Source organism: Malus domestica, chromosome 07 (assembly GCF_042453785.1).
Source record: "Malus domestica chromosome 07, GDT2T_hap1".
NCBI lineage: Eukaryota > Viridiplantae > Streptophyta > Magnoliopsida > Rosales > Rosaceae > Malus > Malus domestica.
In genome coordinates, this window is record NC_091667.1 from 10,257,465 (window position 1) to 10,284,011 (window position 26,547).

Genomic DNA, 26,547 nt, shown 5'->3' on the forward strand with positions numbered 1-26,547 from the left:
CTTAATTTCCCGAGTGAGGAAAACTTCTCGGTTGGAGACTTGGAAAATCCAAGTCACTGAGTGGAATCGGCTATATGAATCTTAGAACGCCATTGTGTTATGTCCTGTGTCATGTCCTCCGTTAGATCCAAGTACTCTAAGTCTTTTCTTAGGGTCTCTTCCAAAGTTTTCCTAGGTCTTCCTTTACCCCTTCGGCCCTGAACCTCTGTCCCATAGTCGCATCTTCTAATCGGAGCGTCAGTAGGCCTTCTTTGCACATGTCCAAACCACCGTAACCGATTTTCTCTCATCTTTCCTTCAATTTCAGCTACTCCTACTTTACCCCGGATATCCTCATTCCTAATCTTATCCTTTGTCGTGTGCCCACACATCCAACGAAGCATCCTCATCTCCGCTACACCCATTTTGTGTACGTGTTGATGCTTCACCGCCCAACATTCTGTGCCATACAGCATCGCCAGCCTTATTGCCGTCCTATAAAATTTTCCCTTGAGCTTCAGTGGCATATGGCGGTCACACAACACGCCGGATGCACTCTTCCACTTCATCCATCCAGCTTGTATTCTATGGTTGAGATCTCTATCTAATTCTCCGTTCTTTTGCAAGATAGATCCTAGGTAACGAAAACGGTCGCTCTTTGGTATTTCTTGATCTCCGATCCTCACCCCTAACTCGTTTTGGCCTCCATTTGCACTGAACTTGCACTCCATATATTCTGTCTTTGATCGGCTTAGGTGAAGACCTTTAGATTCCAACACTTCTCTCCAAAGGTTAAGCTTTGCATTTACCCCTTCCTGAGTTTCATCTATCAACACTATATCGTCTGCGAAAAGCATACACCAAGGAATATCATCTTGAATATGTCCTGTTAACTCATCCATTACCAACGCAAAAAGGTAAGGACTTAAGGATGAGCCTTGATGTAATCCTACAGTTATGGGAAAGCTTTCGGTTTGTCCTTCATGAGTTCTTACGACAGTCTTTGCTCCTTCATACATATCCTGTATAGCTTGGATATATGCTACCCGTACTCCTTTCTTCTCTAAAATCCTCCAAAGAATGTCTCTTGGGACCCTATCATACGCTTTTTCCAAATCTATAAAGACCATGTGTAAATCCTTTTTCCCATCTCTATATCTTTCCATCAATCTTCGTAAGAGATAGATTGCCTCCATGGTTGAGCGCCCTGGCATGAACCCGAATTGGTTGTCCGAAACCCGTGTCTCTTGCCTCAATTTATGCTCAATGACTCTCTCCCAGAGCTTCATTGTATGACTCATTAGCTTAATACCCCTATAGTTCATGCAATTTTGTACATTGCCCTTATTCTTGTAGATAGCCACCAAAGTGCTCATTCGCCACTCATTTGGCATCTTCTTCGTTTTCAAAATCCTATTGAAAAGGTTAGTGAGCCATGTTATACCTGTCTCTCCCAAAACTTTCCACACTTCGATTGGTATATAGTCTGGGCCTACTGCTTTTCTAAGCTTCATCTTCTTCAAAGCTACAACCACTTCTTCCTTCCGGATTCTACGATAAAAAGAGTAGTTTCTACACTTTTCTGAGTTACTCAACTCCCCTAAAGAAGCACTCATTTCATGTCCTTCATTGAAAAGATTATGAAAATAACCTTTCCATCTGTCTTTAACCGCGTTCTCTGTAGCAAGAACCTTTCCATCTTTATCCTTGATGCACCTCACTTGGTTTAGGTCCCTTGTCTTCTTTTCCCTTGCTCTAGCTAGTTTATAGATATCCAACTCTCCTTCTTTGGTATCTAGTCGCTTATACATATCGTCATAAGCCGCTAACTTAGCTTCTCTCACAGCTTTCTTCGCCTCTTGCTTCGCTTTTCTATACCTTTCACCATTTTCATCGGTCCTATCCTTGTATAAGGCTTTACAACATTCCTTCTTAGCCTTCACCCTTGTTTGTACCTCCTCATTCCACCACCAAGATTCCTTTTGGTGTGGGGCAAAACCCTTGGACTCTCCTAATACCTCTTTTGCTACTTTTCGGATACAACTAGCCATGGAATCCCACATTTGGTTAGCTTCCCCCTCTCTATCCCACACACACTGGGTGATTACTTTCTCTTTGAAAATGGCTTGTTTTTCTTCTTTTAGATTCCACCATCTAGTCCTTGGGCACTTCCAAGTCTTGTTCTTTTTTCTCACTCTTTTGATATGTACATCCATCACCAACAAGCGATGTTGATTAGCCACGCTCTCTCCTGGTATAACTTTGCAATCCTTACAAGTTATACGATCCCCTTTCCTCATTAGAAGAAAATCTATTTGTGTTTTTGACGACCCACTTTTGTAGGTGATCACATGTTCTTCTCTCTTCTTAAAGAAGGTGTTGGCTAAGAAGAGATCATATGCCATTGCAAAATCCAAGATAGCTTCCCCATCCTCGTTTCTCTCCCCAAAACCATGGCCACCATGAAAACCTCCATAGTTACCTGTCTCCCTGCCCACGTGTCCATTTAAATCTCTTCCTATAAATAACTTCTCCGTCCGAGCAATTCCTTGCACCAAGTCTCCAAGGTCTTCCCAAAATTTCTCCTTCGAACTCGTATCCAACCCTACTTAAGGTGCGTACGCACTAATCACATTGATAAGTTCTTGTCCTATTACAATCTTGATTGCCATGATTCTATCTCCTACCCTCTTGACATCTACAACATCTTGTGTCAAGGTCTTGTCCACGATGATGCCAACACCGTTTCTCGTTCTATTTGTGCCCGAATACCATAGTTTAAACCCTGAGTTTTCTAGATCCTTTGCCTTACGACCAACCCACTTAGTTTCTTGTAGGCACATAATATTTATCCTTCTCCTCACCATAACTTCTACTACTTCCATAGATTTTCCCGTCAAGGTTCCTATATTCCACGTTCCTAAACGCATTTTGCTCTCTTGAACTCTACCCTTCTGTCCTAGCTTCTTCACCCTTTGCCGTCTAATAGGATCAAAGTACTTCTTTTGTGTGTCCCGTGTAAAGTTGATAGGAGCATATGCTCCCAAACAACTTTGAGTGGAGTCGTTCGAAAAGAAGTTTCTATAGCCCCCTTGCTCATTTAACACTGCATCCGGGTGCCGATGGAGATACAGCGACCCTTGCTCACTTATCACTGTGCTCGGGCCACACAGCGCGCCACTTACGAGTGACGCCCTAGCTTTAGCGCGATTTCGTTCTGGATTCATTTTCATAAGGATTCGACATGATCATGGAGTGCCGGCTGTCGACTACCTGACGCCCTCCCCCTCCTCCTTTATCCGGGCTTGGGACCGGCAATGTAAGATAAACTTACACGGCGGAGTTGAAGTCTCAACTGTGACAAGAAAAAAAAATAGAACAAGCAACCCCTCTTTTCACGAAACACATATCATGCAAAAATAATCATTTCATTACCCCAATTGCCTTCATTTTCTTAGCAAAAAAACAGAATCACAGAACAATGAAATGATGCTAAAACAAAACAAAACTCAATAGAACCTAAATCACAAACCCTAAACCCAAACTTTAAACTTTATCATCAAATCTTCAACCCCATAAACCCTAAAACAAAAAAGCCAACATGCTAAAAGGGATTAATCAAACACAGAAGAATTGAAATGAGAGCAAAAAGATTAGACCTTGGAGAGTTCAAGGAGCGTGTTTTCACGAAGTTTGGGGTTGCGCATTTTCATCCTTTCAAATTTCTAACTATCCTAATAAAAAAATTTGTCCCAGTAAAACACATTTTTCATTACCCAGTAAAACAAATTTCTAACTATCCGAATACGTATTTATAATCAAAGCTAATTAATAAATTAATCAATAACCCAAGATACCCAATTCAAACCCTGAATTCCTAACACAGGATTCCCAATTCCAACCCTAAATCTCTAACCCAGGATCCATAATTCCAACCCTAAATCCCTAAATGTTGTAATTAAAACAATTCAACAGAAAAATTGAGAAAAGTGAACTTATAAATAATTGAATTAATGGAGACTGGGTGCTTACCTAGTAATGTTGTGGCGGTAGGGAGAGGGTGTGGCGTCAGAGTGCGGCAGATGCGAGAGACTAAGAAATAGAGAGAGTGTGAGAAAGAGAGAAAGGGAGAGAGGGAGAAACTAAGATAGTGAGTATGAGATATAGAGAGATAGAGTGAGGAGCTTAAGAAAATCTAGAGAGATAGAGAAAGGAGCTTGAGTTCGGACAAAATCGAGAGAGAGATTGAGTGAGTCTGAGATAGAGAGAGATAGTGAATTGAAGGTGCTGAAATAAAAACGCGCCTAATTTTGTGAAAAAAATCAAATTTTTACATGTTTGCACGATGAGGGTGTTTAAAGTTTCATCGCGCCACCAGTTAAAAAAAATGAATTTTTAAATATTTGCGCAACAAACATTTCTAAAATGTCGTCACGCATATATGCAAATTTAATTTATTTTTTGGTTTAAATAAATAAATAATTTTTTTTAATTAATTTTGTTACAAATTTTAAAGGAAATTTTTGTTTGTATACAAAATACCATTCAATAAATATCATTACATTTACATCATAATTTTTCATTAATCCTCATCTGAACTAGAATAAATATCATCACTATTGTCAGATTTAGATTCATATTCATCCTCGTCTGTAGGCATGTTAACATCGTTGTTTGTGCGCTCGGGTGCATTGTATCCTGGTAGATCCCTGAAGTCAATCATAATGGAGTTGATCGGTATTCAATTTCAAGACATCCGGCTACTTGGTACGGTTCTTGTACAATAGTCATATCCCGCAGTGTATCTGCACCAAGTTCCGTTGAAGTCTCCAATTGTTGGTCAACAATGTCACCATAATCGTCATCGGCAGCAAGATCTCGGCTCGGAATATCATATAGCCCTCTGTGCACAATCTTCTGAACGACTTTCCATCCTCTCCCGCCCTTTGGGTCATCTATATAGAAAATTTGTTTGGCCATCGTTGCCAAAATGTAGGGGTCGTTGTTATACCAACTTCTGGTAGTGTTGACCGATGGTAAACCATCATCTTGCTTAACATCTCCAACCTTACGTGCGTTTATATCAAACCAGCGACACTCAAACATGATAACTTGACACCGGTCTTTAAAGCAATTACACAACACTTGTCAGTTTTCCATATAAATCAATGTCTGCCATGTCGCCCACCCGAGACATGTACCCTACTATTTTGCATACAAAGCTTGTCATTGTGATCAGCTGCCAAAAACTTGATGCCATTACATGACAGCCAGAGTACAAATCTGCGCTTAGGGGCCCATTAGCCAAGTTGTACAATTCTTCAGTGTAAGCGGGCGAATTCATTTCCTTCAATTTCCTCACATAAATAAATGAGAAAAAATTACCGTGTTCGTTTAACATTTACAATTATGCAAATAACCCAAAACACGAACAACTTACATCTTCACGAAACCATCGAGGAAACAATTCATGATGCTTTTTGGCATATAAATGTGAAGGATGTTCCCGCTTTATCAACTCTTCATGCTCATCTAGGTAGGTAATTGTCTCGTCACAGTTGTTAAGTACAAATCAATGTGCTACCTCAATGTCCATTTTGTCAAATGACTCTCCTCTTATTGGTTCACCAAAGGGTCATGCAATTTGGGCAAAAACATCACACCACCTTCATTCTTGCGTTGCTGTCGGTTGAACGTAGTCTCAACATCTTATGGGTACATTGTACAAAATGTAAACAACTCAAATACGACCCATGCCTCCACGATTGATCCTTCAAGCTTTGCCCTATTTCATGCACTCTTTTTTAATTTACTCAGTAGTTTGCATCAATAAACAAAATATCGTATAAAATTAGTCAAATCGTAAATACATCACAAACTAAAGTATTTATGACGATTATATACCTTTCTATCGGATACATCCATCGATAGCTGACCGGTCCAGCTAGAAGTGCCTTCTCCGGCAAGTGAATCATCACGTGGATCATGCTTGTGAAGAAAGTTGGAGGAAATATTTGTTTAAACTTGTATAGCACTTCAATAATATCGTCGCACAACTATTTAACATCGGACTTGAGCAAAGATCTTGCAGTTAATTGAGAAAAATATCTCGCCAACAACGGCTTCACCACGTCTTCAGGCAAGAGGTGTCTAATTCCCATTAGGATAAGACGTTGAAGTATGACATGACAATCATGACTCTTAAGATCGGAAAATTTGCCTCCATCCATATTTGCACAATGGCTGATGTTTGAAGCATACTCATCTGGAAACTTTATAGAAGATAGAAACTGCAAAAATTCTTTCATCTTATCCGGTTTCACCAAAAACGATACGAGCTTCTTTTTGGCTATGTCTCTGTCCCTCGTTATCCATAAACCTGGCCTAATGCCCATTTTTTCCAGATCGATCCGATGTCTAGTATAGTCCGACCAATGTATCAAACACATTTTTCTTAACATGCATTACATCGATGTTGTTCTCAATTTTAATTCAGACCAATACCGGAGCTCGAACAACCTCGTCTTGTGTGTCCAGTTTAGATGTGTGTCTGATTTTATCCTATTTACAGATTTGCCCAACGGAGCAAAATCCAACTGATTCACCTGAGCCAAAATTTCATCGCTGGACCATTCTCTAGGTTTTTACATGCATGAATTTTTTCATATCCCAATCCAAGACCACTTAGTATCTTCTTTGCACTTTTATGATCTTTAGGAAGGCAATTGTCCTTTGGAAGCATCTCTTGAAAACCTCCAAAAAGTAATCAAAACACTGGTTCGACATACAAAACTTTATTTTGCCATGCATCAACTCAACAATGGCTTTGAGCACCGAAAATCCTTCGTAACCGGGGTATAATTCTTGCTTGGCACTTTTTAATAGTTTTTCATATTTTTCGAATGCTTCACTGTCCATGGTGGGAGGGACGTCATCTTTTACTTCCTCATTCGTATTCAAACTAGCGGTTGGAAAAACATTATTGCTAATGTCCATAATTCGGTCATTTGCCTCCACAACATATGCAACTGTATCCATTGCTTGGGTAATGTCGGATGATGAAGCATATTGTATTTGTTCTCCATGATGATTCCACGTAGTATAGGTTTCCATCATCCCATTTCTGACTAAATAGTATCAAATAGTTTCAAAATATTCAATCATTAAGTTGTTACACTTTCTACAAGGACACCGAATTTGAGTTGAACCGCGGTTGTTTGCAAATGAAAAATCGATGAACTGATTTATTCCATCCAAATAATCATCAGCACATCTGATAGGATTATGTATCCACTGTTTGTCCATTTCACCTGTAAACAAATTTTTTTTACAAGGGTTACAACAACTTCAATTATGACATGCCACTTTATGCCTCTAGTATGGGTCCTATCTCATTCAAGAATGTACAGTTTACATGTTGTAATTTACGGTTCCAACACATTACAGTTCGATCGTGGGAAAATTTCGATAACATCTCCCTGCAGCTCTTCAAGTGCAGGACGTAGATACAAAAAACTACGATGCACCTGAAGAACACAAAGAGATGCTACCACATTTCCCACGTTCAAACTCTAATGCGTGAATTGCAAAATACAACATGTAACTGTGCATTCTCAAACTATCCAAAATTTTGGGACAATTCAAGAATTAATTGGACTGCAGTCATGCTTTCGCATCCATTCGCGAAATCCAACTAATTCTCAAACGAAAAAGTAAGCTCATATGAACATTGTAAACCACTTTTTGTACATCCATACAAAAATGTTTGCATACAAATACATAAACTCACAACACCTATAAACTCCATACAACACAATTTAAATGAATGGAAATTAAATAAGTTAGTTAAGAAAAATTATACCTCCGAGACTAACAACAATCTCGACAGCCGGAGGAAATATTTCTAGGGGAAGGCAGCTGCTGCAATGCGATTGTTTTGCAACTTTTGCCTTCTTGTATTCTGGTTAAGTTCAGTAAAGTGAAAGACTTTGTACGCAAAACCTTGGGCTTCAACTTTTTGGCGCCATCCAACTATACTTTGCTGTGTTCTTATAACACATTGCGCATGTTCGTCGAACATTACTTTTTTTTTTAAACGTTCTTTTTACGAAGAAAAAAAATTCAATTTTTTCATTCACTCTTCAAATTTTTTTCAAACCACATAAATACTTAATAAATCAATAACTTATTTCATTATACCATTTGTGCATAATTAATTAATATATATATTTATTAAAATGAATTAATTTTATTAATATTAAACATTATGTACATATTTAATTAAAGTCTTCATACTGGAAAAAACTTAAAAATAAAAAACCATATTCTACTCATCCGCCGGTAGTTGTGGTTCTTGTTGTAGTTCTGCCGCGCGTTGATTATCAAACTTCCACTCCCGGAAATGCGACTTAAACATGTTATTGATAGCCTTCATCAGATTGGGGTCATTTTTGTCACTGTCCCAATTAGGCTGTCATGCAAAAATTAATAAATTAAAACCTCACTATTATATTATTTTAACAAACATTATTATTTAACTAATAAAATTAATACATACAGCTAACTCATCAATCATGTGCATCTTTAGCTCCTCGGGGATGGCTTTCCAAGACTCCCAATCCGCAGCATATTTGGTATTCACCAATGTTCCAATGTCGGACTAATAGCTGGCGCGCTGTTCTAACTTCACAACCCTTATTACTTCGTCAGCAGTGATTCGGTAACGGCTGGGACCATAAGTGTGTCTGACCCGTACCGTAGCAAATTTCTTCTTGTCTATCCACAAAATATATTTTCATAATACTTAAGCTAAATAAAAAATTTATTAAAAAATGCAAAATTTACAACGCATACCTTTTCTGAAACCTTTGTCATATGTTGTATTTGACGAATGCGCACCACTGTCGGCCATCATACCAACAATCAAAGAATGAACTAATTATAATCTGCAGACTTGGTAAGCATTTTCGAAACGAATTATGAAGAATAAGGAGAGTAGAAGCATATATTTATAGCAAGGTTAGGGACTTTGCGTGACGAAGACTTTTTCGCCCAAACATCTGCACTAAATACGGTATTGATTTCTTTGATTCTCTTGCACCAAATACGCTGACCTAAAACTGAATGCGATTTGCGCGACAAAGGTTCTGTCGCACAAGGTTTTGCACAACGACAACCTTTGTCGTGCAAACCGTTTAGCGACGTTCCTGATTTGTTTGTAATTATAAAATTTTTGTGCTTGGTGAGATTGAACAAGGGTTGACAGATTCCCCCATATCCGGGGATAAACTTCCTGTAATAACCTGTTAACCCCAGAAAACCTCGCAACTGCTTGACATTCTTAGGCTCGGGCCAGTCCTGGATTGCTTGCAGTTTGTTTAGATCAGCTTCCACCCCCTCTCAAGATACAAGATGGCCCAAATACTCAACCCTATGCTGTCCAAATGAACACTTAGATCTCTTGAGATACAACTTATTGTGCTGCAACTTGTCAAAAACCAATCTGAGATGTGCCAAATGATCAGACCAACTCTTGCTATAAATCAACAAATCATCAAAGAAGACAAGCACAAACTTCCTCAAGTAAGGTTTAAAGAGATGATTCATTAAGTTTTGGATAGTTGCTGGAGCATCGGTGAGACCGAAAGGCATGACCAAGAACTCATAATGCCTTTCATGTGTTCGGAAAGCAGTTTTTGGTATATTAGTAGGATTCATAAGTATTTGATGGTACTCGGATCATAAATCGAATTTAGAAAAATAGTTAGCACCAAACAACTCATCGAGTAAGTCATCAATTAAAGGGATTGGGTACTTATCCTTCACTGTGAGTGCATTAAGTTCCCTATAATCAATGCACAACCGCCATGTGCCCTTCTTCTTCTTCACCAAGAGCACGGGAAAGGAAAATGGACTATGACTAGGCCGAATAAATCCTGCATCCAAGAGCTCCTGTACAACCTTTTTAATCTTGTTCTTTTGTAACGGGCCGTAGTGATATGGTCTAATATTGGGTGGTTTGGCATCAGGCAATAAGGGAATGTGGTGATCATGTATTCTTGAAGGAGGTAATTGAGAAGGGGTAGCAAACAGCTTCTCAAAATCATCAAGAAGAGATTACAGCTCCTGCAATTGGGAATGAGTAAGATCATTATCCTCAAAATGTTTAGTTTCCATGGAATACAGAAGTAACCCTATATTAGAAGTGTGAAGCTCCCTATCCAATTGTTGCAGGGTGACCTCTTAGATTGATGAATCTATAGGGGTAACGTGGTGCAATACAAACTATCGTTGGTTTTTTGTAAAGGCCATAGTTAAGTGTTGGAAATCCCACAAAACTGGGCTAACTGTGGACAACCAGTAAACTCCCAATACTACATCACAACCTCATAAGGGTAAGGAATATAAATCCACTGTGCAATTGTAGCCTCCCAATGAAAGAGCTATAGACTTAGAACACCCTGAGCTTTTGACTCGTCCACCATCCGCAATCATAACTTCAAAATGAGTCGTGGCTATGACTTGGAGGCCCCAACGTTTCATCAACTTTGAATCAATGAAGTTGTGAGTGCTGCCCGAGTCTAAAAAGATAATGACAGTGTGACCCTCAATGGTTCCCTTAACCTTCATGGTTCGAAGGTTTGGTGTCATGGTAGTGCCATAAAAGGCATAAGAACTGAGTTCCATAACCTGCAATTCATGATTAACATCCTCAACAACACAATCCTCAGGAAGGGTGGCATCAATGAAATCCATCATGAGCAACTGTTTGAGATCGCATGTATGCCCTTTAACCTATTTATCCGTACAAAACCAACACTCTCCCCAATCACGTTTCTGTTGGATTTCAGTAGAAGTCAACTTCTTGACGGGTAAGTTAACCGGACGCGGTACAATGGGAGAATGAAGGGCTGTGATTGCAGATTTAATAGCAATAGGGACCCGAGAGGAATGAAGTTTTAATTCAGCACGTTTGGTGTCTAATTGCATAGTAATAGCAATGGCTTCATGCACATTGGCAGGTTTAAAAAATTTAACATCGTATTTCAATTCATGTTTAAGGCCACCCAAGAAACAACTCTTAAGAAAAATTAGACCCAAATCAGAGGTACATTTAACAAGCCTTCGAAATTCAGAGATATACTCACAGAAGGTACCTGTTTGGTGTAGTTTGAACAAGGACTCAGCGCTATTATCAAACTCAGAGGGGCCAAACTCCCTACAAAAGGCTCGAGTGAAATCCTCCCAACGAGGGGTTGAGCGAGTGCAATTCATCCATTGAAACCACTGCAACGGCTCACCCTCAAGATAGAATGAGGAGGTGAACACCTTTTGATTCTCCGGCGTGTGATAAAAGGCAAAAAACTGGTCAGCATTATAGATCCAGGCCAACGGATCGTCCCCTTCCATGAAATGATATCAACTCGAAGAGACCACACCGATCAGGGCGATGGAGCCTCATCACCCGGACCATTGAGACCACGAGGGAATGGAATCGGATCTCGGTCACGTGGATAAGCAGGATCGGCGTTCCCCATTGCAAAGAACCTACCCCCTTAGTGCGAGTAGGGAGTTCACGTCGAAATTGCTTGAAATAGAGGGGAAGTTGTTGATCGAGGTGAGTGGCGAGATGGCTAGAGAGTTAAGAAGCAATGGCAGAAGCCACCACGGCGTTAACCGAAGAGTTGACATTCTCAACGATAAGATTGGGAATGGAGGCGAAGGCGGCCTCCAAGGTTGAGACACGAGCATCCATAGTAGTTGCGCGAGTAGCGGCAGTATGGCGGGGCATGCAGCTATGGTGATACCAAAGTTAGTATCTCAATAGTCTAGGTTTAACCTTGACCTGCAACTATGGTGGAAGTGTAGAGAGAAAAAGAAAGCAAATCGAAAAGAAGTTTAATATTGATTTTTCATATCTCCCCATTGCCACAATGTAAGGGAATATAACAACCACTTTGCTGCCTTCACAGAGTATGAATGCCAGCTCACAAAACAACCTTAAGTTTACTTAACTACCCTTCCAAATTAGACCCCCAATTTCCACTAATAATTAACTCTCTATTACAATTTAACCCAATGCCCTACTATTAAAGGAATATCACAACTGGAATCACAACACCTTGAGCATAAAGTAGTGTGCGGCGGGCTTGTGGGGGTAGAAATTGGGATCGTTGGAGTCAGGTCGGACCACAACACTCGGGAATTTGGTGTCCATGGAAATCAAAGGGTAATCGTCTCGAACTCGAGGTTATCAAACCACACCGAGCGGATCAGGATGTCTCGTGGCGGCGGAGGCTTGGGTGGAGGGGGGTCGGATGATGACAAAGGGGTTTGGGTGGGGAAGACGAAGGCGTTCTGGGTTCTGTTTTTTTAATTTAAAAAAAAAAATTTAATGACACGTGGAGCTCAGTCATCGTCCACATGGGCGCTACGTCATAAGTTTACAGGAGACTTAACAGTCAGACTATCGAATGTACGAGACTGTCCCAAAATTAACACTTTAGGTAAAACTCTGGGATAAAAAAAAAACTTTATGTACTAAATGTTGAAAACCATGAAACTTGAGGTTAGTAAACTGAGATTTACCCAATATTAAAATAATACTATAATAACAAAAATAATGATAAAATATATAAAATAATAAATAGTAATCTTTACAAAAGTACTTTTCAGATTTGTAGTTTCGTAAAACCCCTATTATAATTCCGGTTTTGATTTAGATCACACTTACACGATCGTTCCGTCGAGAACTTCGAGAGTACGGTAAGATAGTAACTTACACACATCACTAAATGACGGTCAACGAAAATCAACAATCTTGCCAGTAAGGGCATTTTCGTCAATTCACTCTTTTAAAGTTAATAAAATCGTAGAACTAAGGACGGGTTGTCACACATTCTTTATGTAGGTTCCAATAATCTTTGACAAATGATAAGGAACTACATCAACTCATATTCTTGATCTTTCCAACGATGAATTGTTTAGGATGGCTAATAGTCACTTCCTCCAAATTGTCCTACACAAAATTAGGACAGCTCAAACTTTGAAGTAAGCCAATACACCCACAAAAGGTGCATTGATATATGTGGTTGGCTCCGATTGTGGAACATTATATCGAGAGTCTTGAAATGTATCATTCTCAGCAGGCCCTCCCACAACTGCTCCTATTAATAAATTAGGGTTTGGATCGGCGCTTTTGAAATACAAGTCTCCTTCATGGCACTCCATATGTTGTGGGTGCTTATCCATGGAAGGTATCACTGATCCCCGGTGATGTATTTTCTGAGGGAACTTTTGCCCAAATCCAACCATGTATGACATCTCCAATGGGTTGCTTCCTAGTATATAATCAACCTGCATTAAAATTACCAATTAACTTTCAGCCACAAATTATAATGTAACAATTAAAAATCTAATAGGTTTGTTCGGACTTATAATGTTATATGTTGCCAGCCGGACAGACACATGTGTTGAATTATAATCTTGTCATGGTCCAAGACAATGGATCCAGCCCACGTTGAAAAGGGCAACACAAGCATAATGGATGATTCATGCAAATGCTAGAGAAAAGTTTAAGTTGGTGGAAGAGTCTAGAAGAATGGTGAGGATTCCACCAACATACAAGATTAGCGCAAATAATTCTAGCTTAGGAAGGTAGTGGAATTATCTAGATATCTCTAGCATGATGCTTCCATGCTTCTCCAAGGTTCCATCCATGCCTATAAAAGGAGAAGGCATCCACACCATTTGTAACAACCAAGAGAGCAAGTAGTGAGAAGTGAGAGTGTCAAGTGAGAAGTGAAAAGAAGCAACAAAGCTTCTAAGAGTGTTTGAGTGTTTTCTCTTGTACTAAGTTTGTGAGTGAATAAAAATCTTGTGTAATACATTGAGTGTTCTTTCTTTCTCTTGCCTATCAATTCCGCTGCATTACATTCTTCTTTGTGAGATAAACATCTCCAAAGTAGTGAAGTTTTTTTAAGCCCCAACAATATGTTGCTAAACTATAAATCTAAACCGGACATTTTGACAAATATGGAGACATATATGTACCTGTCCTTTGGTGAAATTCACCAGCCTATCTGGAGTGATAATAACATTGTTGCCACAGTTCATAACTTTGTTGGCAGCTTTCATGTAGCCAGCATAAACTAAAAGAAGAAATGATAAGGATGTTGAATGTTGCAGGTTACTTCCTCCAGGTTTGAACAATAGCCCACCTGATATATATATATAGAAAATTAATAAATCAAGATAGGGAAATACGTACCGATGTTTTACACGCGCATGCGTGTGTGTGTATGCATAAATGCTAGAAAATTTTATATATAAAATCATTAGTTTACTATTTCAAAATACGCACATAAATAAATGCACAGTGACAAAGTAAGAGTGCGACTAACATTTCTTTCTTAAACATATTTTGAATACTTTACGATAGTGATTTACATTTTGGAAAACTAATGACATAAATAGTTGGGTCAATTATAGGGAACTACCTGGTGAAAATGTGACTGATTTTGGAGCAGGTGATTCAGGCAATATAGAGCATACTAACTCGTCCGCCTTGGGAATAAAGGGACTAGAAATGGTGGGATCAGTCATGGCCCACTGCAAACAAAGTAAATAAAAGAAAAGAAAATTTAGCTGGATTGAAAACCTAACGTAGGTTGATCAAAAGGGAGGAGACGAAGAAAATGGTGTTAACTGAAAACTGACCTGAGAAACAAGTATGTTGATGCCAGAATGTTTTGAATCCCATCCAAATTCAGTGACAGAACCAGTTAAGTACGGACCGCCATTAACCTTTCTTATTACAGTGGACTCCAAGTAGTGTATGTTAGCTAGGACATAGTCCCAGTAATATGGTGCCTTGGTTACCTTGTATAGCCACGCAGCTCCCCAGAGCAGTTCATCCTGCAACAATTGTTTTATTAGTCACACAAAATTGTTTATGATGAAAAAAGTTTATTTAACACGACACGGTATCAAAAATTTTGACATCTAACTACATTTGGAAAACAAATTATAAGGTCCCATGATCAATCAGTTATATACCATGTAGCCACTGAAGTCGCAGTAAAATGGGCATGCTCCTTCACCAATACTGTCATTGTAAGACCCCCTATACCTATCCGCGAATTCAAACACCTGATTAATAACCATACAAAGAAAATTTATTAACCTAAAAGGTTTCAATATATATAGCACAAAACATAAGTAGAATACTCTCTAATGCTTGGAATTTTTTATTATTTGACCGTGAATCTCGATCAGAATCATCAAATTGATTGTTGTCTGGATATGCGAGACACATTAATTGACTCACAATACATGAACAAGTCTAGAAAGAAAATATTATATACCTGAATAGACCGGTTAAGAAGCAAAGCCGAGTAGAATCTGTCCGAATCTTTAAACACCATGGAAGAAGCTGCGAGTGCAGCTGCAATCTCAGCTGAAACCTCTGAGCCTGGCTTTTCTTTAGTTACTACATAAGAGGTTCGAGGGGTGTCCATGTCTTCAGGTCTTTCCCAACAAGTGTGGTCGCTATTGGGGTCACCAACAACGCCAACAACAGAATCAGGTACCTTTGTGGATTTAAGCAAATAATCTGTCCCCCATCTTATAGCTTCCAAAGCAAATGGAAGCTCCGAGCCCATTGATTGTCCAAACTCTAGAACGCTCCACGACAACATTGTTGTAGTGAATGCCATGGGAAAGTTGAACTTCACATTGTCACCGGCATCATAGTAACCTCCTACAAGATCCATCTGTGGGTGGAAAAAGAGCATATATATGTCATGCATTTAGGTAGTACTTGATACAAAACCTTTATCAAACCCTAAGCGCTTCCACGTACTCTTGAGTGGTTCATGAAATTAAGCATGTTTACTTATAGGGAATAGGAAATCATTCTGATTCTTGAGTGCTGTACGTTCACTAATTAAAACATGGGCATGAGAATCATTTCATCAAAGTAAAAATGTGAGTTTCTCAAAAATCTTAAGCAAACACCTGAAAATCGAGAATCAAATTAACTAAAGGGCTAGTTGATCCTTGCGTACTTCCCCTTTTCCGTGTTCCCGATTCCTTTCTTCTTGGAGAAACACTTAATTTGATGAAGGTATAGTAGGTGCTTATGTATAAATCATTTAAAAGTACTTTAAATAAACCGTAATTAAAGTAATTACAATTTATTTTTGTCGAACACTGCTGAAAGGACTTTTTATAGATTAAATAGTTTTTAGCCATTCTAAAAGCACAAACAAGCAAGTCATTAATTTATGGTTATTGTTTTTTTTTTTTTTTTTTTTTCCAAAATTTATGATGATTGTTGACTTTTGTAGACTAAATAGTCAACAAGTATCTGTGTCGGACAATGGATTGTGATTAATTGATTAACTCAGAGAGAGTGAGAGAGAGAGACTTACACCAACATCAGAGCCATCCTTTAGAGCAGAATCTTTCCTCCAAGTGATTCGTTGTGAAGGTGGTAACTTTCCCGACCTTTGTCCTTCAAAAAACAAAAGACACTTTGACAATGCATCTGCGTAGTTATGTGAAGACGCGACTTGTGCTGTGGCCATTGCCAACATCCATGCTAATATTGACAACCTTAGAAGGGAACTGCCACACATGATTTTACTCATTGTTGCTCTTCTTTTTAAAACCCAATTTTTTTCACTATATATATCAAAAACTAGAATTCTCAATTTTGGAGAAGAACCAATATAATCTCTCTGATTTGATGAAAAGAAACTCAGCAAGCACCTGTTTATATACTACTTAAACGCGTGTTTATGCGTGCCTAGATGTTATGAATTATATGCATGCATTGTACACACAGTTGGCTTATTTCGTAGATGGAAGTCTACGAGGTCATCAAATTTGGCCTATTTTCCATATAATTCTGCAGTTTGGAAGAAAGCTGGGTACAATTAACCCATTCAATATTTTTTTGTAACTTAATTGGTAACTTATTTATCCAATATTATTGTAGGTCAAGTGGTCAATTCAAAGTCACCTTTAAGAGCCATTCCATATGTGCTTGAATGATTTTCTTATTATCTGGGATGGGTACGTAGTATACAGGTAGTTGGCTTTTCTTTCCTTTTCTGTCACAACAGTTATCTATGCGTACAAGATCAATCTTCGTTATTTCTGTTAGACACAAAAGAATTTGTCAAAATAAATCATCTAGAGAGTTGTTAATCAATTGTCGCGTGAATTTAAATGAGAGGGATACCACAACAACACCACATGCTAGATTATGTAGAAATAGAACGTTATATTTCACCGTGATCAACATTAATGTCGCAGCATGCAAAGCCGCATTGGAAACATGATAAAAATATAACTTATATTGTGTGATTCTACTACTAATTACACTAAGATTTGTTGCTGTGCATTAGGAAGATTTATTTTCTCCACTTTTATTTTGTCTTGTAGAAGAAGCTCTGAGCAGAGTTCTAAACTTACTTAACTCTACTAGACGAATCACTTCTTTTGTCATCTCGAGGTTGTTGCCCTCCACAATCTTCATTTTTGTGGGGCTTTTTTTTGCACGTCAACATGTTCCTCTTGCACCATATAGAGAAGAAAAAAAAAAAAAAAAAAAAAAAGTCTACTTGCGATCTTCAATGTGGCATGGTTTGAAGCGTGCTTTATCCTATTTAAATAATCATAATCGTTGGCTTATTGGTTATGGAATGTCAGTTTTCTTTTAGTTTGATAAATATGGTTGGAGGATTTGATTATCAACCCTTCTTTATTTCCCGTCATTTCTCCTATAACACTTCCTCTCCTTTTAACAGTGAAAGATGACAAAAGTAACTATCCTCCTCTACTGGGGCAAGTTTAATTTTCTTTTGGGCATGAGCTTCTTTGAAGTAAACATTTTGATTGCGCTTAGGCTAAAGTTATATGGCATTCTTTCATCCCTCCACGACTCTCTATTTTGGTTTGGCGGTTTTCTCATGATAAACTTCTTATGAGGGATGGGCAAAATATTTGCGGGTATAGGTGCCCGCTCATTAATTTACTGTTTCGGTTATGGGTAACCATATAAATAAATATACGGTTATGGGTAAAACCGTTTACCCGTGAAATATAAATGGTGATTATGAGTATTACCCGCGGTTACAAATAAGTACCCATTTAACCATTTGTTTTAATATTTTTAGAATTTTAAAAGTTTAAAATTGAAAACCCTAAAAACGTTTCGACCTCTCCCAACCCCGCTCCTCTCTCTCCTCGATGCCCCCTCTCTCATCTCTGCCAAAATAATTTCATCGGTTTAATACTCACTCCAACGGGTAAACGGTTAAATAGTTAATCGTTTATAAACGGTTATGGGTATGAGAATACCCATTTATGCAATTACTCAACGGGTAAACGGTTATGCGGATAAGAGCTTAAACGGTTAAGGGTAAATAACCGCAGTTACCCTCTCGCCATAACCATTGCCCATACTTACTTCCCACTACGGCTGCACTTCAACAACGAGGTATTTGTTCGGCATCTATTTGTCGCTTGTGGAATGGTTCTGAGGAATCTGATACTCATCTTTGCTTTCGTTGTCCTTTATCAAAGCAATTTTGGATATGTTTGGCTTGTCAATTTGGTATTTCCTTGCCCATTTCTGGTTTTTTGGCAATATTTCGGGATACTTTCGTGCATAAGCCTTTCTCTTGTCAGTTACACAATCTCTAAATTTTTGCGAGCCTTTTTTACCGTTGTTACTATTTGGAAAGCACGAAATAATCTATTTTTTAGGATAGACCAGTTTCTGTTCGCGTCAGGAATTTCCGTCGGGGATGATTCCTGGCCGACAAGCACACAGCTCCCCTGGAGGTTGGCGCCGGTTGAGGGCTGCTGTTGGGCTTCTGCTTCGCTGTCGGGCTTTGTCGGGCAAGTCTCGTCGGGCAAGGCTTGTCGGGCAAGGCTGAAAGAGAAGGACATAGTTAACTTTGAGAGGTGCCTTTGTGGGGCCTTAGGTGTAGGCCTTGAGGCTCACAATCAAGGTTAACTTTCTAGGTGCTCAGGCGTGCCACTGCCATCTTCAGCATGGCAGATGTAAAATGGATGTCGAGTTTTAGTTGTATATATGTATATATCCGAGAAACCGTGTTAGTTATAACAGGTGCCTTCGTGGGGCCTTAGGTGTAGGCCTTGAGGCTTCCCATAAATAACTAAACCAGTGCTCGAACACATCATATTTGTTCTCGTGATTGCCGGAGTTTTCTAACTATTATACTTCTGATTACCCGAGTCCAAGAAGTAGAATGAACCCAAATAGGTGCCTTTGTGGGGCCTTAGGTGTAGGCCTTGAGGCTTCCCATCAGAGTTCATTCTTATACTTAGACTCTCTAGATTGCAGAACAGAATGAATCCAAATGGATGCCTTTGTGGGGCCTTAGGTGTAGGCTTTGAGGCTTTCCATCAGAATCCACTCCATGCTCAAGCGTTCTATGGTAATCATAACATAACAGAAATAAAACTAGAGGGTAGGTCGATTACTTGCGCCCCAAGTAACTTCGGACTTCTCGTTTATCAAGGACTGTCGTGGATGGGTTAAGTCCACATAAAGTTCTTTTTTATGCCTTGAGGCCAAGGACTTTTAACTGATCAGATTTACATGCCCGAGGGCTTAGGACTTGGATCTGGTTTGAACACTGAAGATATATTCAAATCGGATTCAAGTATTGAGAAAGCCTTTTAGTAGTCATATTGCTAGAAATAACTTGCATATAACTGGATGTATACAACATATTGAAAAGACAAAAACAAAACAAAGAAGGTCGGGCAAGGTTAAACCTTATCGGGTAAGGCTGCTCGTCTTGTAGGTTCCTATCTTTGTAGTTTTGTCAAGGGTCTGAAAGCTTAGAGGGATAGAGAGAGAGATTACAAAAGATGAATCGATACTACAGCAAGGTTGAACAGGGTAGCAGAGCTATTACAAAGGTTTAGAGGGAGGGTTATCCCGCGAGGGATGAAGGCTTGTCCCGAGAGGGATGAAGGCTGACTACAGCTTTGTTTTGAAGGCAAATCTGGCTTTGAGCAGAGTTTGTGCTTGCATTTGTTTGTTTGATTGAGTGTCCTTATTCCTGGTTTTTCTTTCTTCTTATATAGACAACTCGGCTCGGCCTTCTGTAGCAGCAGCCTTGCCCGAATGCGGTTTGAGGGTGATGACTCATCAGCTATTTTACATGTAATGCCACCATAAAGTGCTTTATGGGCTGTGTAGCTGATCAGTCTACACCACTTGGCCTTTGGGTAGGTAAGCAAGTGGTCTTCATGAGTTGCACCAAGTCAGAAAATGCCTTTTTCTGCCTTCTGGGCTTTGACTGGGCTCTGGCTATCTTTCCCTTTGGGCCTCCTTTCGGGCCAGCTCATTCCTTGAGCCCAAAGTTCAAGTTTTGATCCAAACAGTGCCCCCTTCAATTAATGTTAAGGTTGGAATCCCAGGCGCCATCATTGATTGAATATCCGCATGCGTGTATCTCAATCTTTTGGAACTTCGTGTTTCCTAGACAGGATGAAGGCAACCCCGTGCCCCTTGCTCTTCTCACGACTTCTGAACTACCCTCTGGCTTTCTATAAATTCTGGCTCGGAATTTCTTCTGTCAAGCCATCAAATCCTTTTCACTTTTTTCTTCCATCTTCCTCGAGCGTTCATAAATTGAGAAATGGGTTCCTTAGGCTTTGAGTGGGGTTTCCTAAAACTCCATTTCCGTGAGAAAAAAAGGCTTTTATCAAAGAACTGCTATCTCCAACACCCTTGGTCGAACACCTCGCTATCTCCAACACCCTTGGTCAGGCGGTTTCCTCTCGAAGGTTTGTCTCCCTGCTTGTTGCGGTGATAAATCGGGCTTGACCATCACCTACGGTGATGGCCCTGTCTAAGGATCCTCTACCAGGCTCATGTTGGCCGCACAACTCGATCACCTAATCGGGTTCCATCCATGAAGACATCGGAAAATCAGCTGAAGATACCATTGCATCCAGGAGGAGAATTGATTGTAATACGTTGGCTTTGAATCTTTTGTAAATTTCATCAATTTGTCGAAATGAAATATACATTATCTCAGCAACTCTTGTCTTTCCATCTTCTTGAATGTTTGATAAATACACACTGTACAATGATATCCCGAAGCTTGCTTTACCTTGCATCATTTTCAATATAACAATCTCTGACATCCCACAACGTAGGACAATATTTCTTTAAGAATTTAACGTTAATGGGATGTTTATGTTTGTTTCCTTCAAGGTCCGCCAGGTAGTACCCTCCTCTACCTAAAATGCGACTAATAATGAAAGGACCTTCCCATGTCGGGCTCCATTTTCCAAAGCCCCTGAGCTGAGCTCCTAGAGGGAGGACTATCTTCCATACTAAATCCCCTTCCTTGAAAGATTTCATCTTCACCTTTTTGTTATAAGCTCGGGCAACAACTCGCTTTCCTTCTTGAATCTGGTTCAAAGCTTCAATTCGGGCGGCATCCAAGTCCTCAATCCCTTGACACATGGCTTCGATATACTCTTCACTATGCAATCCAAACTGATTTTGAATTCTTACAGAACTTACGTTGATTTCCACAGGGAGCACTGCATCTTGCCCGAAAGTTAAAGCATAAGGAGTTGTCCCTGTTCCTGCTCTCTTAGAAGTTCTGTACGCCCACAAAGTGTTCCCCAGATTTTCATGCCATTTTTCTGGACTATTAATCACCATCCTCTTGATAATGTTGACCAGGATCTTGTTGCTAGCTTCTGCCGACCATTTGATTGAGGATAGTACGGACTGGACTGGATCATCTTTATTTTGTACTTGCTTGCAAATTCCTCAACTTCTTTTGAAATAAAAGATGGCCCACGATCCGTTACTATGGTTTCGGGCACCCCATATCTGTGCAGAATCTTGGTCTCGATAAAATTCTTGACTGTGGCTGAGTTTATGGATTTTATTGCTGATGCTTCCACCCACTTGGTGAAGTAATCCGTTGCTACAATTATGAAGGTATGCCCTTTACTAGAAGCTGGATAAATTTGCCCGATGAAGTCCATCGCCCATCCTCTGAAGGGCCAAGGCTTGACCACTGGATTTAAAGGCATCGAGGGCACATGTTGGAGAGGTCCGTGCCTCTGACATTCTTCACAACCTCGGGCATAAGACTTGCAATCTTTTCCATGTCGGGCCAGAAATAACCATACCTCCTAAGCAACCATCTCATCTTCGTTCCAGCCTGATGTGCTCCACATACTCCTTCATGTACTTCGGCCATCACCCTCATGGATTCTTCTTGGCCCAAGCATTTCAACAGTAGCCCATCTGGAGTTTTTCTTAGCAAGTTCTTCGCCCATAAGACATACTTGGTTGCTTGCTGTCTATTCTTCTTGCTTGTAGGCGAAGAAGGATCCTTCAAATGATGAATGATAGGTGACCTCCAATCTTCTATTTCGGCCTCTAATACCATTATATCTAGACTGAATCCCCTTTCTAAGATGGAAGGAAGGTTTCTTCTTTGGATCTCGACATCTACCCCATATTTCCTCTCCTGTATTGGCACTCCTGAGGCTAGTTGTGCCATCTCGTTGGCCACTAAGTTGGATCCCCTGGGAACATGATTGACCGATATCTCAGAATCCCAGAAACTCAATAATTGCGTAGCTGCCAAGTAATACCCCGTCATGGTAATATGTCTGCACTTGAACTCCCCATTTAACTGGTTTATCACCAACTCTGAATCCCCAAAGACCTCTACCTCTACTGCCCCTAGATCCATCAAGATTTCCAGACCAATAATTAAGGCCTCATACTCTGCCCGATTATTAGTATTTCCTTGGTAGTCTAAGAGAAATGAATAATAATGATAAACTCCCTGAAGGCTTACAATTACAATTCTCGCTCCTGAAGCCTTCTGAGTGTGGGATCCATCGAAATACAACCTCCAAGGAGTGATCAAGAGACCATCTACTATTCTGATCTCTTGCTAGACCCAGTCTTCTTTGCTCGAAATATCTTCTCTTGGCGGGATCCAAATGCTAGTAACCTCTAAGCTTCCCGGGATATTGTCACCTCACTTGGAGATTCTTGATGCTCGGTCAGGAAGTTGGCAATTGCTTGACCTTTGGGGTACGTACTGAAAACTGAATTCCGATAATGCTAGAATCCATTTCCCAATCCTTCCTGTGAGCATTGGCTTTGACAACATGTACTTTATCACATTTGTCTTGGCAATGATGTGCACGTGACAAGGTAACATGTAATGCCTTAATTTACTGGCAGTGAAATATAAAGCCAAGCATAACCTCTCTACCGGGGAATACCTTGTCTCTACCTCGGTCAGAATTCTACTGAGGTAGTACACTGCTTGCTCTTTCCCGCCTTCATTATTTTGGGCTAGCAAACTCCCGATTGACTTTTCAGAGGTAGAAATATACAGCTTCAAGGGTTTTCCCCTCTGGGGTGGCACCAACACTGGTGGAGAAGTCAAATAGGCCTTGATGTTGTCAAAGGCCTGTTGGTGTGGTGGTCCCCATTCGAAGTTTTCTTTATCTTTTAATCTTAGTAAATGAGTCAGCGGCTGGATCTTGCCTGCTAAATTAGCAAATAATCTCCTCAAGAAGTTAATTTTGCCTAGTAACCTCTGGAGTTGCACCTTGTTGGTGGGTGAAGGTGACCCCATTATTGCCCGAGATTTGTTCTTATCCACTTCTACACCTCTTTGATGCACCAGGAATCCCAAGAAGTTGCCAGCTCTTACTCCAAACGCACACTTCTTTGGATTCATTTTCAATTTGTGGATCCTCATCATTGCTAATGTCTGTTTGAGATCTTCCAGATGCTGTTCTTCTGTCTTGGACTTCACCACTATGTCATCGATGTATACCTCCATACTCTGGCCAATCAGATCGTGAAAGATGGCATTCATTGCCCTCTGGTAAGTTGCACCAGCGTTCTTGAGCCCAAATGGCATGACCAGATATTCATATGCCCCCACATGACCGGGACACCTAAAAGCTGTTTTATGTATATCTTCTGGAGCCATCTTTATCTGATTATACCCGGCATTCCCATCCATAAAAGATAGGACTTTATGCTTTGGTACTGCATCTATGGATAAATCGACCATTGGCATGGGATACTCATCCTTTGGTGTAGCGCCATTAATATTTCTGTAATCCACACAACATCGTACCGCTTTTGTTACAACTTTTAAAACGGGTACAATGTTGGCCAACCACTCCACATATTTGGCTGGTCTGATAAAGCCAGCTTTCACTAGCCTTTCAATTTCTTCTTTGACCTTTTCTTCTATCTCCTTTGACATCCTCCGTGGTGCTTGCTTGACAGGTTTATATCCTTCCTTGATGGGCATTCTATGTTCCACCAAGGTTGGATCTAACCCTGGCATCTCGGTATAATGCCAAGCAAAACAGTCTTTGAATTCTTGCAAAAGACAAATAATCCTTGCCCGATCATCAACCCCCAATAAACCACTGATCTGTATTGGTCTTGGATCTTCCTCTGTTCCTAAATTAATAACTTCCAGAGGATCCTGGACTTCTGGTGGTGGCTTATCCAGTTCTGTACACAAAAATTCGACCAGCTCTAGGCTCTCGGGCAAGTCGTCTGGCCCATCTAGATTATATATGCACTCGACCATTTGAATGGCCCTATCCAGTTCTTCTCTGCAAGATTCCTCCTTGCTTTTATGCTGGCTGGTTGAAGTTCCCACCTGCCATTCGTGCTCTTCCCTGTCCAAGAACTCTATTTCTTGTCTTCTTCCTTTCCCATATACCAGCAGTCTTTTAATCAGGGATCTAACTGCCATTACCTGATCTCTCTTCTTTTGTTCAGTCATTGATGGTGTAGGGGGTTTGGGAGGATACAAGGTCTATCCCACTCCTCTCTAGTAAGGAGCATTCCTTGTTCCAAAAGCTTTTGGTCCGTCACCTTGGTAGGGCGGCCGTTCTCGTCAGCTCCTGAACACTTCAAGATTCCTACATTGGGGTTGTAGAAACTTGCTTCTGCAACATTGGCTGTGGGGAGAAATGGCCGTGATTCGGCCTCTACCATCTCCCAAAAGCCTGGTCCTTCTGTGCCCGCTTCATGATAAACAGCCACTTGTTGATGAAGAGTAGAGGGTATGACCAAACTTTGGTGGATCCAATCTCTTCTGAGTAAGGCTCCATAAGTGGAAGTGCAGTCCACCACAAAGAATGCCAGCATTATCTGTTTAGATCCTAAGTTCACTTCTAGAGGCAATATCCCATGAGTCTTGGTGATAGCGCCTGAGAAGCTAGAGACCGTGAGGTCTGTGGGAATAAGATCCTCCGTGCCTCTTCCTATTTTCTTCATCTGCTTGGCTGGCAACACATTAACAGCTGCTCCTCCATCAATCAGAATTCTTTTGAAGGGTACACCTTCTAAGTGAGCTGTAACATATATGGGTTTCAGATGATTGGCCAACGAGCTGTTCGGGCGGCTAAACACCATTTCGTCTGTGTAAATCCTTAGAGGACCACCTTTGGATGCTTCTGAAGATTCAACCTTGTCCGAGTTTTCTTCTTCAACTACCTCTACATTGACATGTGCCATCATTGGCTCAGTTGTCAAGTAATCACCCTTCATAGTAGCGGGTTGATCAGGTCTGGCACCAAACGTGGCGGACAACACATATGTCATGTTGATATGGAAATTATTAGGCTTGGGCGGACTTTCTTTATTACCCCTAATCTGGTCCATAAATTCATCCAACCAGGCCATCGCATCATCTGGAAGTAATGGTTCTGGTGCCCCCTCCTGTTGCTGTTGATTCATACCCGCATACAGTGTTTGTTTTGGAACTTCACCAAAAGGATCCACCAATGGCAGAGAAGGTGGTCTCCTTTCAGATGAAATAGTTCCAGCGCAAATAGGGTCTGGCTTCCACCCAGGGGTTGGCACCATGATTAGATCTTCTTGAGCTCTCCTTAAGATCCTATACTTCCCAGGGTGTTGGCTCTGCGGCACGTGATCCCCCTCGCCTTCTGTCTTGCTGTTGGCCTTTTCTACCTCTTTCTTACTTCTTCAATGGAGCTGACTACTTCCCCCAGATGCTGTTTTCTCCAACTTTTGATTTTTGGAGGCTTCGGATGTTGTGGGGGTCTTCAGGGAATTCATGTAGGCTTTGTGCTGCCTTTGAACCCTCCTGACCATGGAGGCTCCCATTGGTTTGGTAGGCTGTCTGTTTTTCCCGACTACGTACCATTTTCGCCCGAGGTGGGCAGGATTTCCTTTTCTAACAGGATTGGTCATGCCATCAATCCTCTTGATTCCCCTCCCCATCTGGCCACATTGAGGATGATCTGCACCCCTTCGTATTTTGGCCTCCATGTCTTCTGCTTCTTCAGAAACTTCATGGTTTCGAAATACTTCTGACAAAGCTTTGGGTTGGGAATCACCTCCTAGTCGTTGAAAAACGCTCCGGGAAGTGTCCTTTTTTGTTGCCTGCTTAATCTTTTTGTGGGTTTCTCTTCTGACGTCTTCTTCCTTTCTCCTGATCAGTTCATGATCAATGAGGATTC

General features: G+C 40.4%; 3 protein-coding genes across 5 annotated transcripts; all 3 read right to left on the reverse strand.

Annotated features, from left to right (window-relative positions):
* Positions 1 to 12,869: 12,869 nt before the first annotated feature.
* On the reverse strand, positions 12,870 to 16,619 carry LOC103406941 (endoglucanase 4-like). Of its 3 annotated transcripts, XM_070825843.1 has the most exons (7): positions 16,413 to 16,619; positions 15,345 to 15,752; positions 15,037 to 15,129; positions 14,669 to 14,895; positions 14,478 to 14,560; positions 14,032 to 14,198; positions 12,870 to 13,335 (listed from the first exon to the last, which is right to left on the reverse strand). In XM_070825843.1, the coding sequence occupies exons 1-7, from the start codon at positions 16,617 to 16,619 to the stop codon at positions 13,018 to 13,020; spliced, it is 1,503 nt and encodes a 500-aa protein (XP_070681944.1). In that variant the 3' UTR covers positions 12,870 to 13,017. The 3 variants fall into 3 exon arrangements, with proteins under 3 accessions (XP_070681944.1, XP_028960629.2, XP_070681945.1); XM_029104796.2 differs by lacking the exon at positions 16,413 to 16,619 and having other exon boundaries at positions 14,478 to 14,589; positions 14,698 to 14,895; XM_070825844.1 differs by lacking the exon at positions 16,413 to 16,619 and having other exon boundaries at positions 14,687 to 14,895.
* Positions 16,620 to 21,142: 4,523 nt separating this feature from the next.
* LOC139197676 (uncharacterized) lies at positions 21,143 to 21,709 on the reverse strand. The gene has a single exon (XM_070825623.1). It carries the CDS (start codon positions 21,707 to 21,709, stop codon positions 21,143 to 21,145), a length of 567 nt encoding a protein of 188 aa, XP_070681724.1.
* A 370-nt stretch (positions 21,710 to 22,079) lies between these two features.
* LOC139197677 (uncharacterized) lies at positions 22,080 to 24,812 on the reverse strand. The gene is made up of 3 exons (XM_070825624.1): positions 24,385 to 24,812; positions 23,258 to 24,153; positions 22,080 to 22,825 (listed from the first exon to the last, which is right to left on the reverse strand). The coding sequence occupies exons 1-3, from the start codon at positions 24,810 to 24,812 to the stop codon at positions 22,080 to 22,082; spliced, it is 2,070 nt and encodes a 689-aa protein (XP_070681725.1).
* Between the last annotated feature and the right edge of the window lie 1,735 nt (positions 24,813 to 26,547).

Bases quoted from the DNA above. Each gene is read 5' to 3' on its own strand.
- LOC103406941 (XM_070825843.1), bottom strand. From the start codon at position 16,619: ATGTGTGGCAGTTCCCTTCTAAGGTTGTCAATATTAGCATGGATGTTG. The intron at 15,753-16,412 runs GTAAGTCTCTCT...TTCCACCCACAG, and splicing joins AGGATGGCTCTGATGTTGGT to ATGGATCTTGTAGGAGGTTA. The intron at 14,199-14,477 runs GTAGTTCCCTAT...TATATATATCAG, and splicing joins ATCAGTCACATTTTCACCAG to GTGGGCTATTGTTCAAACCT.
- LOC139197677 (XM_070825624.1), bottom strand. From the start codon at position 24,812: ATGGCAGTTAGATCCCTGATTAAAAGACTGCTGGTATATGGGAAAGGA. The intron at 24,154-24,384 runs GTTAGATCCAAC...TGTGGATTACAG, and splicing joins CATTATACCGAGATGCCAGG to AAATATTAATGGCGCTACAC. The intron at 22,826-23,257 runs GTAAATTAAGGC...CATTTCTCTTAG, and splicing joins GGCTTTATATTTCACTGCCA to ACTACCAAGGAAATACTAAT.
- LOC139197676 (XM_070825623.1), bottom strand. From the start codon at position 21,709: ATGGTGATTAATAGTCCAGAAAAATGGCATGAAAATCTGGGGAACACT.